The sequence below is a fragment of the Tyto alba genome, unplaced genomic scaffold (genome assembly GCF_018691265.1).
Source record: "Tyto alba isolate M040663 unplaced genomic scaffold, T.alba_DEE_v4.0 Super-Scaffold_48, whole genome shotgun sequence".
Lineage (NCBI taxonomy): Eukaryota > Metazoa > Chordata > Aves > Strigiformes > Tytonidae > Tyto > Tyto alba.
Genome location: NW_024881324.1, coordinates 2,318,490 through 2,333,053, shown reverse-complemented (window position 1 = coordinate 2,333,053; position 14,564 = coordinate 2,318,490). Strand labels below are relative to the sequence as shown.

Here is a 14,564-nt window from a genome sequence, read left to right as displayed (position 1 = left end):
AGAAGCTAGGAAATGATTGTTAAAGCAGTGGTTGGGGAAATTAGTTGATAATGACGATAACCAACAATGGAAGATGCTATTCTGAAAGTAAAGTGCTGGGGGGAGGGGTGGGGAGCGAAAACACTCTATTATTCATCCTTCAAGTGAAGTATATTGCTTAGCTATTAAAGGATAATGCACTGGAGCTAACCAAACACAGAGCTGCCTCCAGGTCTCAGCGAGGAAGAAGTCGAAACTTGCTTATCATTCTTTACTAAGGAAACCTCCCAGCACTGTTATTATGGAAGTACAGCTCTTAATAACCATTGCACAGCCGTCTGCTGGAACAGCTTGCCCACACAATGTCTCTGCCTCTGTCAGGCAGGCTGCTAAAAGCCTATTTTTATATTTTCAAAATTTAGGCTTCAAATCAACGTGGTGCAGCAGCTCAGCTTCAGGGTCTTGATGTTTTTCATAGGATGATAGAAAAGTTTGGGGTGGAGGGGACCTCTAAAAGCCATCTGGTCCAACCCCCCCTCACCATGAGCAGGGACATCTTCAACTAGGTCAGGCTGCTCAGAGCCCCGTCCGGCCTGACCTTGTGTGTTCCCAGGGATGGGGCATCTGCCACCTCTCTGGGCAGCCTGCTCCGGTGTCTCACCACCCTCACAGTAAAGAGTTTCTTCCTTATAGCTCAGCTAAATCTCCCCTCTTTCAGTTTAAAGCCACCACCCCTCGTCCCAGACCCACCCCCTGATCCAGAGTCCCCCCCCGCCCCCCTCCTGTCCCCCCTTTAAGCCCTGGGAGGCTGCTTGAGGGTCTCCCCGGAGCCTTCTCTTCTCCAGGCTGACCCCCCCCAACTCTCTCAGCCCGGCCCCCCAGGGGAGCTGCTCCAGCCCCCCCAGCATCTCCGTGGCCTCCTCTGGCCCCGCTCGAGCAGCTCCGGGTCCTTCTGCTGTTGGGGGCCCCCGAGCTGGCCCCAGCACTGCAGGGGGGTCTCCCCAGAGCGGAGCAGAGGGGGAGAATCCCCCCCCCCGGCCCTGCTGCCCCCCCTGCTCTGGCTGCAGCCCAGGGCATGGGTGGGTTCTGGGCTGTGAGCGCACGGGGCTGCCTCACGGGCAGTTTTCCCCCCACCAGCCCCCCCAGTCCCTCTCCTTGGGGCTGCTCTCCAGCCGCTCCTCGCCCAGCCTGTATTGATACTGGGGGTTGCCCCGACCCAGGTGCAGGACCTTGCAAAATTGTTAACACAATTGGCTGCATTGGACTGCCAGTTTGGGGCCTGAAAAGACCGAGGAGCAGCAGCTACAAACATGAATATACCCTTGCTTTAATTAGTCGGTATGTGTGCATCCATCTAGCCAGTTGAACTTGAAAGCACTGATGAAGAACTGCATATTGACAAATATTCAAGATGGCACATTAAAAATATTTTAAAACATTTGGTCCAAAATGCACAAGTAATGGATAGCAAATAGCAAGTGTAAATTCGGATAATTGTCCTCAACAAATTTCACTCAGAGCCCGCATCTCAGGTAGTCTTCAAGGGGGAAAAATCTGCCTGAAACATGAAGGATGCTCTTGAGTTTTGTGAGGGACTCATATTCATGCCATTACATTGAAGTCAGTGGTATCTGGGGTGGTCTGCATGCCTCTCACCCCAGATATCTCGGAATCTTGGTCTAGCTTTCTTGTTTTGTAGGATACAACATAGTGGGACTTTATTTTTGAGTTCTAACTCCTCTCTTTGAAATACATTGTTCAGATCCTCTCTGCTGGAAAAGATGCATCCTCCAGTGCCCAATCTCATTTATCAAAACACAAAGAATACATTTATAAGGTGTTCTGCTCTGAAAATGCTTGGATGTAATTTCTGAGGCAGGTTGCTTGATTGTTAACACTGGAAGAACCCGTTCCCAAGATTGCAGCCCGCATGCTGCTCAGAAAACGTTTCCTTGAGCTGTGTCGAAATTTCACAAAAGACTTGAAGGAGTCTCATTTCAGCCCGGTGGGGAAATCTCACTGTTTACACCTTTATACCTCATTGCCGCCAGACCACTATTCACCAACCCTCACATTCAGAATTGGATGTAAACCCTCAGAAAGCTGTGGGCTTAGCTTAAAAATCACCAGGTATACCTGCTGATGCTGTGCTTTTTCACAATGCAGCCAAGACAAACTTTCAAACTTTCCTTCACAACCTGAAGGAGTACAGAAAAAAAATTTACATTTTCTTAAGGTGCAAACTGAAATTCTTGTAGTTAGCAGACTCCAGAAACCACTGGTTTAAATGGAAAGAGGGTTGGTAACAGGCAGCTTTGGAGCAAAAGTGCAGCGCAAGAATTGTGTGGACGTATTTACAGATGCCAATGTATTGAATTATACTGATCAGCTAAATATCTTCCAAGAAAGCCAAGTGAACATCATAATATGAGAGCTACGAGCATGGAATCTTCAGTGGCACATTAGGAGACACTGAGCAATGAAGGTATTTTCTCCTTTGTGCTCCCCAGGTTTCCAAATACCGCACGCTTCCACAACGACCCAGTAGAGGATTCTGAATTAGTTCTGAATTGTCACTTCTCTTCCAGAAAGTGGTCTACAACAGCTTCCAGAGACGCCAGAGCACCTCCCCAGCCAGCACGGACTTCTTGGAGGGCTTCAGGGTTCCCATCAAGGGAACCTTGGCAGTTTCCACCGGGCAGGAGCTGCCCCTTTGGGAGCACCGTGGTGTCCTGCAGCACCGAGGGGCATGCACAACGACAACAAGCAAGGGAGGGGAGCTAAAAAAAGCAACCCATTTTGTGCCCCCGATACCAAGACCTGGATTCCAGAGGAGGGTGCAGGGTGAGGAAGCGTGGCAGCCCATGCTGAGCGCCAGGACCAGAGCACAGGGGCTGTTTGCACGTCCCTGCTCTGGGGTTGCTCCGGGGTAGTTGCAACCTGAGGTAACCGAGGTGCAGCTCAGTTGTAAGCCAGTCCTCCCCGGCACGGGCAGCATTTTTGCCGTCTGCTCTCTGAAAGCGGCAGCAGTTTCCGCGTTGCCGCTCGTGTCACGGCGCGTGCAGCATCACGGCAAAGTGCTGGGGCTGGGGGGGTTCCTCTTTGAACACCTTCGAGCTTTCCAGCTAGGGAGCCCTTGGGTTGTCTGCACGCTGACCCACCGGCAGCGGGCACGAGGGGAAGTTATTTGGTGTGCCCACACGGAGAGGGAGTGTAGCCGAGAGGGGGACGTGGCACAGAGGCGTGTGAAATCTATTAACTGAGTAAGCGAAGAGCGGCCGGAGGCTGCAGGCAGAACCATGAATAGGCAGGGAAATGATATAAACTGGGGATAAACCAGGAATCGCTCGTGGACTTATTCCTCAGCACTTCCACCGCAGCCCTCAGCCTCACAGATGCTCCGTGGCCTGTGCAAGGGCTCTGGTACAGGCTACAAGGACAGTAATAGGTGGTGGGATGATGCAGTCTGCAAGCAGCCCTGGGCACATGTTGTAGGGGACAATTTCTAATTCGATGAATTACTGCCTTGTCACCCTCCTTCCCCGTACAGACCGGTGGCTCTCTCATGTAAAGAAACAGTGGCCAGCCTTCATTCACTGAGCCAGATGTCTCTTCCTCCTCCTGTCCTTAAAAGCATCCCGGGTTTGTAACACACAGACATCCGTGTTGTGGTGTCCTATAAATGTGGGGGGGTACGGCATGGAGGAGCGGAGCGTGTGTTCCGTATTTCCCCCCAGAGACCGGGGTTTGTGCAGGCGGGCTGTTTCAGATCGCAGCCGTACAACCTTCCAGAATAACACCAGCGTCACAAAATGGCTCAATCCAGTGCACGTCTCAGGCCTGCTAGGAATAGTTGTACCACGAGCTGGGAGGGCGCCTGACTGATACCTTTCCTCGCCCGATGGGTATGTTCAGATTAAATGCACGCCAAGCACGGCCTCTGTCGCGAGAGATGAGTTCTTTTGGCAATGCACAACTTTTAGACTGCTGAGTTTCTTTTCTTTTCCGTCCCGCAGCCCACCCGCGGCCTGCTTTCACCTTCTTAGCTGTCTTCTGAATTTTACAAAAGGAAGAGACATTTAAAGCGCAGCGCAAAAACAAAGTGCCCAAAGGTGGCTTGAGTTACGGGCAGGAGGAGCCGGCTGCGGGGGAAGATGTGAGCGGGGCGCTGGTCGGCGGAGCGGGCGGGGGCTGGGAGGCCCAGGGCTGTCGCTCGGAGCGATGCTCGGAGGCGGCACGGCTCCCACGGGCAGCCCCGGGAGGGAGAGCCAAGGGGGGACACCGTCCCGTGGAGCCGGCACAGGGCTGCTGAAACACGCGTGTCCCGCGGTGGGGCTCTGCCGTGGTCTCAGAGGCTGGCTGAGAACTTGGATCCAAGGACAGAAAGTAAAAACCAGAGAAATAAAACAGAGCGTTCTTCATTTGGTATTCAGTCTCAAGGAAAAGAAAGTTTTTCTGTGGGTTGCAGCTATAAGATTAGGAGAGACAAAGTTGAATTATTAAAACATTTATCCACCCAAGTACATGTTGAGCTCTCCGAGGACCAAATGCATCCACTTAATTAAAACAGAGAACTTCCCAAGGACCATTTATATCGGCACTAAGTGACACATTTAATACTTATGTCCTGAAAGGGTCATAGATATCCATAGCGGTAGACCTGAAAAGATAAAAAGCTCTTCCGAGTTCTTCCTGCGCTCCCTGCCAAAAAGCACCAGCGCCTGGTCTGAAGGCAGCGCGAGGAGGAGGAGGCTGTCGCCTGTGGGCTTTGCCGCTGACAGTTGATCAATAGTGATGGTAGGTTGTGCTTTAGTGAGAACAGCTCGCCTTGTTGCCAAAGAGCAGCAACATCCAAAATCTGGCAGTCAAATGTTCTTGGGGATGTAAAGGCATTGGTCTCCTGTAGAGAAGGGAAAAGGAAAGGGGAGGAGGACACGGCCCTTCGGAGGGTCCTCGGCAGGGTCTCTCCCTTATGGTTGACTTTTTCAAGACTTCCTGTGGCAGATGTGGAAGGGGCAGAGGAGAAACCTCTGCATCGCTCACGCCCCACAGCAGACTCAGAGAAGGATGGATGTTTTGTCATCACCTGTTAAACCTACAGGGCTCTGCAGCACCGTTACTGCCTGCCAGCCCTGGCAAGGGTTTGGCTCAGGAAGAGAGCAGCGGTGACTCAGGAGGAAGGCCTGGCTCCGCTCCCCTTCCCAGTCTCCTGGCAAGACACGCTGATTCACAGAGGACAGCTCGGTGGAAGAGGGCAGCACACAGCAAGCTGTGTCCATCCCACAGGTATGGCAGCAAAATGCACTTCTCTTACCTCGGATATTACAGGTTGGCATCTGCTCGACCTTTAAAGAGCCTCTAAACCTACCCAATGGCTATATCAGCGTAGCTTCTCTTGAGACAGAGATATTTAGAAGTGCCATACGTGCTTCTGTCTACCAGGTATGGCTCCTTGTCTTGTCAGGAAACAGAATTAGGACAGAGGGTGGGAAGAACCAGGAATTCATCACAGGGGAAACATCCTTTTCCAAGGGGGCTCTGTCTCATGCAGGTAGCTTGGTTTCAGTAATGTGGCATCACAGGCTTTGTGGGCATGAGACCTGCAGAGGTGAGAGAACTCCAAAGGGGTTAAAAAGTGCCGGTGCCTGTCAACAAAGTAGAGTAATGTGAACACATCAAACCCATCCTCTGCTCAGCGCACACTCTACAGAATCCATGTCAGAATCAGCCCCCATCTTGCCAAGGAAGTGATCTTAGTGCTCTGGGGTTGGGGTATATGAGCAACCCCATCCTGACCTGGCAACAGACCGCAGGTCATCTCTGCTCCTTCAGCAGAACGAGAAGTGTGGAAGGGATAATTGGCTGTACCAGAAACAGAGGTTGTGCAGAACAGGGCCTTGGCTTCTAGCTCATCTCTGGTTCTTCACAGCTGTAGCAATCTTGTCTTCCAAATGCTTGGCATCCTTTTCAAACCTTGTTCCCATATGAAAATGTCAAGTGGCTCAAAAAACCCATCACATATATATTAAGATCCACACTCTCCTTAACATGTGGTAGGGGATTCATCAGTACAGTGGCTAGTATTGGACTTGGACCACAACAGGCTTCTAGCAGTCATTCATCCAAAAGTTTCAGCTCTTGGAGAAATCCAAGAGTGAGGACCACACCTGCCTTATGCCTCCTCTGTCTTAGCCAGCACGGAGCTTTTGTGACATACGCAACAACAACCATGCTCCTTGTGCTCATTCTTTTTCCCCTTGCACATCCCCTCAAAAAAAAAAAAAAATTTTTTTTCACTGTGAAGGTGACTGGACACAGGCTGTAGCGTCTCCATCCTTGGAGACATCCAAAACCTGACTGGACATGGTCCTGAGCAACCAACTGTAGGTGGCCCTCCCTGCTTGAGCAGGCGGTTGGACTAGATAGATGACCTTTAGAGGTCCCTTTCCACCTCAGCCATTCTGTGATTCTGTGGATTTCTCTGTTTACATGCATGTATTGATGACGACAGACTCAGCCTTTCTTTTTCCTTGGAGGAGAAGGGTCCATGTGGGCCCAGCGGAGATCCAGGAAAGCAGCTGGCCTAGCTCTGGGGCAGATGACCTTACAGCTGCTTGAAATGATCCAGCTGAGAGATTTACATGGGAGCCCAGAGGAGAAGCAAAAAGGAAGTTTCTCCACTTATGGTTATGAGCTATACGACACCAAGGAATAAAGTTTACCCAGGTGAAAGACGTTCCTCCCTCCATGTGGAAGCACTCACACGCAGCCTGCAGAAAGTCAGCGGTTTCACTTATCCATACTATTTGTTACTGCTCTGTTACTGTAGTTCATATATATAAAATAAAGCCAGCTGAAGACTCTTATTCAAAACAACGGTGTTAGCTACTTTCCCATCCGGAAGAAACTCAGGCTTACCTAGCTGGGTTTTGTGGAGCCTCCAGCACGGCGGGTAATGGCTGTGCGTGCACCAGGCGGAGCACCAGGCCCTTCGTCCCCCGCTGCCCCGAGCAGGACTGCCCGCCCGTGCTGAAAGGGGGCCTGTAGCAAAGGTGGGGGCGGACTTTTTAAGAGGGCCTGTTGCGATAGAGCAAGGGGGAATGGTTCTAAACTAAAAGAGGGGAAGTTCCGACTAGATATAAGGAAGTTTTTTGTGATGAAACACTGGCCCAGGGTGCCCGGAGCAGCTGTGGCTGCCCCCTCCCTGGAAGGGTTCAAGGCCAGGTTGGACGGGGCTGGGAGCACCCTGGGCTGGGGGAAGGGGGCCCTGCTCATGGCAGGGGGGTTGGACTAGATGTTCTTTAGAGGTCCTTTCCAACCCAAACCGTTCTGTGATTCTGTGATTCTATACCTTACCTGTGTGGCCATGCCCGAGAGCTGCCTCTCTATCCGCAGGGTTCATGGCTGGGGAACACAAGGCTTTTGCTGGGCTGGCAGTTGGGAGAGCAGCAGCACGCCCGGGTGAGGAGGACCCTGCTGATGGAGCTGTGCCGGGGGAGGAAACCTTACATTTAGTGCTGGTTTGGGAATTTTTATGGGGAGATCAGATAGGCAGTGTGATTGCAAGAAGAGGCGCTGCATAAGCTGCATGTCCTTTTGGTGTGCTTTGGATTGGGAGGCCGGTATAATCAGAACAATATGATAAAACAGCAACTATTAATGATGTGCGAGTAGGAAGGATGAATGATCTCATTAGAGAAAGTGTGGAAAACCCCCAGCCAGGTCCAAAGGAAGAGTTTCGGGTGTGCAGCAAACCAGCCTGCTGTAGGTGATGCTGCCTGGGGGATCTGGCACTGCTGCCTCCCGTTCCCCAGAGCGGGAGGGGAGAGGGCACTGGGCTCCAAACATTTCTGAAACGACAAAACAAGGTGGCATTGGATAGGAAAAACAAATGTATAAAAAGCCTGCATGCAGGTAGTGAGAACTGGGACCTACTGGATAAAGACAGGGATGGGAAAATGTTCCTTTGGTGATGGCACTGGGCGCACGATGGCTAGGTCTCGCTGAAGGAATCAAGGAGCCAAGCCAAGACGAGGCGTGTAGTAGTTCACACGGTGTACACAAACTCAAATTGGACAAGGAAAAGAAAGAGGATTTGGAGGCTCTTCTGAGGAGAGGAGCAAAAGAAATAATGCACAGCCTTTCTTCTGTTTTAACGTTTGTATCATACACACACCTGCCTCTTTTTGCAGTATCAATTTGACTTGAAGGCTTAGCTACCAGGGAACATTTCTACTTAAAAACAATCATCTGTTTTCAAGAACTTCAATGTGTGCTTTTGTTTTTAATTAAAAATGATTCATCAGTGTTTTCCTTTTGGCTAAACCTGGCTTAATAATTTATGGGAGACTTCTCACGCTGAATTTTCAGCTACATGAAGAGATCCGCTTCCTTAACGGGACCGCTACATATTAATTCTCCAACCTGTCATCCGCTGCGATGTTCACTGTAGTAAAATTAGGCAGAGCCGAGAAATCTTTAGGTACAGCTCCAGGTTTGTGCGTGTGTGTTTTCACACTTGTGAGAAAGACAGTCACCTATTCTGCAAGCAGTAGTGCTGAGAAGGAAACTTGAGACTTTCCACCCTCCGCAGAGGCTGTTACTGTCTAACACTGAGAAGACCCGAGGGCCCATTCCACATATGCACAAAACCCAATGGTGAAAGGATTTGCATGCTTGGAGTTTTTCACAGCTCAGCGCTAAGCGACGCTGTCCCCTCGTCCTCCCCCCGTCCCCAGCACACGCACAGGGAAAAGCTTGGCCACTGCCCCGTGCTTTTTGCTTTTACCACTACCTCCACCCACAACACAGAGCCGTGATGTCTTCCTATCCTCTTCAGACCTGCTGAGGGCAAATCGAGAGGGAAAAAGTAAAGCTGATGGTCTTTTCACTGAAATGTCTGATATTACCTGTTCTTAAACAACCGTCAGGCCTTTAGGAGCCGTCTTGCCTGGACAGCAGCGATAGTATGTGCTCAGAAAGCTCAACAGTGTGCTGTGTGCCCCTTGGGTGCTCACTGCCACACCCCGCACCCCTTCGGGAACCCGCACTGCCCAGTGAGTTCAACAGCCTCAGCGAGAGTCTGACCTTTGCTCCCGCCCGGAGAGAGCCCTGCCCGGCAGCAGGCTCCTGGCTTGCTACCTCACCTACAGAAGTAGGTCAAGAAGATAGGCTAAAACAACTAGTCAAGAGATGCGGGCCACTTCGTAAGGAGTTAAAAGCCATTTCACAAAGCACAGGCGTTGCCTTTCCTAGGATGCTCCTGCATCTTGAAAAAAGCATAAGTTAGTGAGAGTGAGTGACAACTCATACACCAAAAGGCTTCTTGCTGGCAGGTTAGCCAGGGCATTTGACTTACTTATCAGCTATTACATTTTCAGTTTCCAGTTCTCTCTCCTGCCCGTGCAGAGAGAGAGGCTGGTCACCAGTTTACTGGGTGCAGCTCCCTGAGCAGGAGTCTACTTCTAGACAGAAAGCAGGCTCGATGCCTTCTCGGCAGCAAGCGATGGGTTGGTGCCTCTCACACCCCCCCGTACTCGGTCCCCTCGCCCCAACGACTGGAGAGCAGGGGTCCTTAGAGCTGCCAGAATACTGAATGTCAAAATCAGACCTGTCTGTGTCACCATGATAGCTCCAGAACTGCTTGGCTTTAACCCTGGCAGCGCGCTGCCGGCCCCTGGGGCCTCAGCGTGCCGTACCAGTTTGTTGCAGCTCCTGGAGGCACCGGACCCTTGGGTAGATGCAGCCCTCAGCCCGGTGGAAACCTTCCTCTGCGTGTTTACACAGGGCCCCGGGTGATGCTGGGTCTAGTGGAGTGCTGCTCGCTTCTGGGACTCCCGCCCAGACAAACGCACCCCACCAGTTAACCACAGAATAAAACCGGGAAGAGCGTATAGCCTTCCTCACCCCAAAGCTGCTCAAACTTTACACGCAGGGGGTCACTCCCCGAGTGCTGCCAGGCGGCTGCCGTGCCGGGGACGCGGCGTCCAACCAGCAGCTTCAACCCCGGCGGAACCAGCGCTGAGCCAGCAGCAACCGACCCCGTGGTGCTCGCCGGGCTGCCTTCACAGCCAGGGCTCGAAAGCTGCCGCGGAGCCCCCGAGGAAATCTGGGCTGCCGAGTCATTCGCAGCATCGCAGGGACCTGAAAAGTTGGTATCATTTCCATTTATTTCAACCGGGCTTAATTTAAGGAAACGCAAACCATACCCCCCAGCCCCTGACGTTTTAATTTTGCATCACAAGGAGTCATCCTCTGATAGCTGGGGAGGCTGCACTTCAGTTGCTGGAAAAAAAAAAAAAAAAAAAGAAAAAAAGGTATTTTTGACTTCCCATTTTACAAGCATTAGTCTTTTTCTTCTGTTACACAACTCACTTGGAGACATCCTGCTTGTTTTCACAGGGAGCTACAGCAGGCAGGTCACTGCAGACTCCAGCTACATGGTACCTGTGTAAATGTCCAGGAAGTTTAACATCTTCCCACAGAAAACACTATTTTTGTCTTGTGGATGCTGACCTTGCATTCGGAAGTGAAAAAGCAGTATTAATCTGAAAAGATTCTCCTATTTTCCCCCGTCTTCCTTTTACTGCCAGTAGGAAGATTTGAAAACTAGCCTGTTATGTGCAAACCAGCTGAGATTCTACTGAAATATTCTGTTTTACTTCTAAGTGGCAAAGTTCAGTATTTCTGCACCAGAAAGTACTTCCTTTTAATCACGACATCTGAATTAATGAGTCTTTTGCGAACATGTTTTAAAAGGATTTGTCTCTCCAGTTGCTAACAATTGACAATAAACCATGGTTCTAGCCTCAGAAATTCCACACCAGAGCAGTAACTCGTACGGTATCTTCAGGGGCTAGTCAACGGGACCCGAGAAAACGTCAGAACATAAGAGTTCACATACCGAAGGGAAGGGAATCTTCCGAGCCAGTGTCCCTCTTCTGTGCCTCAGTCACCTGCCCGAATTACAAATTTACACTTGCTTTCAATGTTCTTCATTATTTTTATGCAGAGTAAAGGAAAGGTAATACCGAAAAGCTGCCTTGGGTCTGATGGAAGCAAATGAACAGGAAAAGGAAACGAAGCATACAAAATGAATTTTTATTCAATGAAAGAAAATCTGTTTTGTGGGTCAAATATGAAATAGAATATACAAAAACTTTACATTGGATCTCTTGTCAAAGAAATGAAATCCTATCTAGACCGAAGTAGCACTCGTTCTTTCCAAGACAACACGAATGGGTGAATATGCTTCTTATGGCAGTACAGGATCACACAGTATGCTGTGCTAAATTTCCGGTTACAGAGAAGAAAAGTTAAAAATCTAAACGATGTCCCTAAAGAACCCAACTACTCCACAAAGTAACTTAGAAACATGAGTTTTGATCGTTATGTATTCTCTTAGAAGCAAATGACAGGTGGGTCAAGCGCAGAGTTCACAAAGCTTGCATATCACATTCTCTGTTTCTATACAAATATAAATCATTCTTTTATTTTAAAAATCCTTTTATATGTGATAGCATTTATGTGTTGAAAAGGATGACCAGTTCACCAGGTTCCTGCTGTACTACCCAGACAACTCCATCTCCTTTATCTCCTCCTTTTTTTTTTTTTTTTTTTGAAGACCATTACCCATAAGCCACAGACTGCAACATTTTTAAGAAGTTGCTATGTTTAATCACAAATTTTTGTGTTACTGTCCTGTATATGAAGGTTCTGCAGAGCTCCTAACATGTCTTTGGCATAGCACACCAAGTCCCGTTTAATACTTTTTTTGTTTAAAAAAGTATATTTTCCTTTAGCAAAACACCTTAAAAACATCTATTTCCGATTTTGTAAAATAATGTGTCACCTTTTGTGTTGCTTTGCAAAATATACACACACGTTTTGGAAAAACACCGAGTACTGACATAAGGGACTTGTCTGAAGTCCGATTTGTTTATGAGAAGTAAAATATAATTACAAATTCCGTCTTCTGCATGAATGTCACATGAAGTCGTTCAATTCAGCTTCGAGGGCTGCTGCCATTTCATCTGCTTCAGAACTGCTTCCTTCCTCATCTTCGTTGCTGGATTCTTTACTGGATTCACTGGCAGCATCATCTTCATCCAGTTTGCGCTTGTGCCCTCTGGAAGGGTAGACAGAGATAACGTCCATGAGTCGAGGTATCTCATTGCTTATTAACACAGACCACTATTTAACACGAGAAAAAAGTGGGGCTAAAGGACTCCACTTCTGTTCAGGTCTAGACAAGAAGCACAGCAGTTGCTTTTAAATGAACAAACAGTAGTTAGTTCACACAACTGATTTTTTAATTGCTGTTATTTACTGTCAGCTGTAGGGGCAAAGAACAAAAGTACTGTTAATTTTGCTTCTCCCATTCTTCTGAACAAGGAATAAAAACAAAGCATAGGACTGTTTGAAAACAACGAGTTGATTTACTTTCCTCTCGCATCCCAAAAGAAAGAAGAAATCCAGCCTGTGAATGAGAGATTACCAAAATACATTATCTGTTGTTATATGATCTTGAAATATTCAAGTTTCTGCTTTTTAATAAAAATAAATTCTTAACTGATTGACCAGATCTCACTGCACCAGTTTCTACACTTCCATGCTCCCAAACGGAGGGGCCTCATTCTTCCCTTTTCTGTCTCTCTGGATTAGTACTGCCAGGCTGAACAACGCGTTTCTTAGCATCTCAGGAGAATTAACCAGTTTAAACAGAAAGTTGATGTGCACCACACAAGTCATGGCGTGCACCGAACGAGTCATGTTCCTGGTTGTGAAAGATCTCCAAGGAAAATCTAGCGCTTCAGCTGCGACGCAGCCATAAGCAAAAGATTTTGGATTTGTGGAATCCAAAAATCTCTTTTCCTTGCCAAAAGGGAATTTTATATCAGACGTGTACTTCTGAGACAAAAATAACGTTGTGACTTCGCATTGCACAGAATTCATAATGAGCTGCTGAAACACCTTCAAAACCCTCCTCTGATCACTTGATCAAATTTCAAGGAGAAAAAGACATGCAAAGAGGGTACCTCTTGAGTAACTGTCCTTTTAATTGCTAGGGGGGGTTTCATTAAGAGAATGCGTCCACTTGTAATCATGACAAATTAATAAAATGATCTTTTACCTTTTAGCAAAAAGCAGTAATTTAACTCTTTACTTCTGAGAGTATAGAGAAGTAGCATATAGCAAGAAAGACCTTCAATAAATACTGACTTGAACTATGTATATCCAAAAGAAATGAATATAAAGATTAACAAACTTGTGAGCTTGTAAGCAACGCTGAAATGCAAAGCAGTTTTTATTTATACAGACATCCTTATTGCCATTTTCCCAGGAACGTTAATTCTCAGGAGCCCAGCCTGCTTGATTTGCAGGCCGGCTGAGTGACACCCGACCTCCCCTTTCCCAGCTCTTCAGGGAGATGGACGAGATGGGGTGTGAGGTCCGGAGGGGAGGCCCCATCCAAACGGGAAGCCACCAGCACCACGTCCCCTCTTCCTCCTTTCGGCTGCACCAGAGGGACCGCAAGGCGCAGCGCTGCGGCTCTCCGGGGCGCTGCCTCACAGCGGCGGTGGGCCGGCTCCTCTGCTCCGTGCAAGGTGGTGCAAGCAATGCTCCAGGGAGGTAAGGCTCAGTTCCTGGGGTTCAGTCTGGGGTCTAAGTCCCTAACAGGGAAAAATGGGATGAGGTGAAAGCGTTTCCTGAGTACTTTCCTATGGAAACTCAAATGTGGCCTGCTGAGGGAGTCACAGTGCACTAAATGCAGCCCAGCACACAGTAAAAAGCAGTTTCTCAGGTGTAACACTGATTTCCATGAAGCCTGCGTTCAGACGAGGAAGCACTCAGCCTAAAAATGCCCAGTTGGAAGGAATGTTAGCACATTTCCATTAAAACCTATACAAATGTATGGAGCTTGAGTTTCACTCCCTCACTTTATCAGGATTTAATCCTTCAGAGGTACAGCACTATTTTAGGCATTAACGGTGCTATTAGCTAGAGAAAAGATAATTGGGAATTAAAGAAAGCTGAAAGAGTCTTACTCAGCAGCAGAAGAAAAAAGTTGTGCGGATTTAAGAAGTAGTGGATAGGAAGTATACACGTAGTGCTAACCAAGAAATGAAGATAAATAAAGACATGGAAGGGATCTATAGCGCCGTGTACACAGCTGAAAACATTTGCATTCATCTGTTTCTAACACTGTACCTGTTGAAAGTGATGGTGTCTGCCAATTGAAAAATAAAATCAGGAGTCTGACAGGTATAATTTACACATATGGAACACGTACACACAGCTGCAGATGATGTACTACAGAACATGGCAGGACAAGCAGCTTTTAGACCCAGCCCAGATACTGTGAGTTTACTGGGACCTGAATCAACAAAGATCCTGTAGAAAAAAGGTCTATGAAGAAACAACACCTCCCTGTCAGTTGATTATTTCTTACAAGTGAGGAACAGTTCTTTTACTAAATAATTATGGCAAAGACCAGCAAAATTACTAAGTTACGCAATAAAGCCACCTTTTTATTTAAATCTACTCCATAGCAACTAGATTTCAGTGAGGACAATCAACAAATT

At 48.3% G+C, this 14,564-nt stretch overlaps 1 protein-coding gene across 1 annotated transcript in view; it reads right to left on the bottom strand.

The window, feature by feature from the left end:
* Window positions 1–11,063: 11,063 nt before the first annotated feature.
* Window positions 11,064–14,564, bottom strand: part of CTDP1 (CTD phosphatase subunit 1) — a 113,761-nt gene continuing 110,260 nt past the window's right edge. The window contains exon 13 of the mRNA XM_032998884.2: window positions 11,064–12,106. Coding sequence (XP_032854775.2) covers window positions 11,965–12,106 — 142 coding nt within the window. The 3' untranslated portion in view covers window positions 11,064–11,964. The remainder of the gene's footprint in view (window positions 12,107–14,564) is intronic.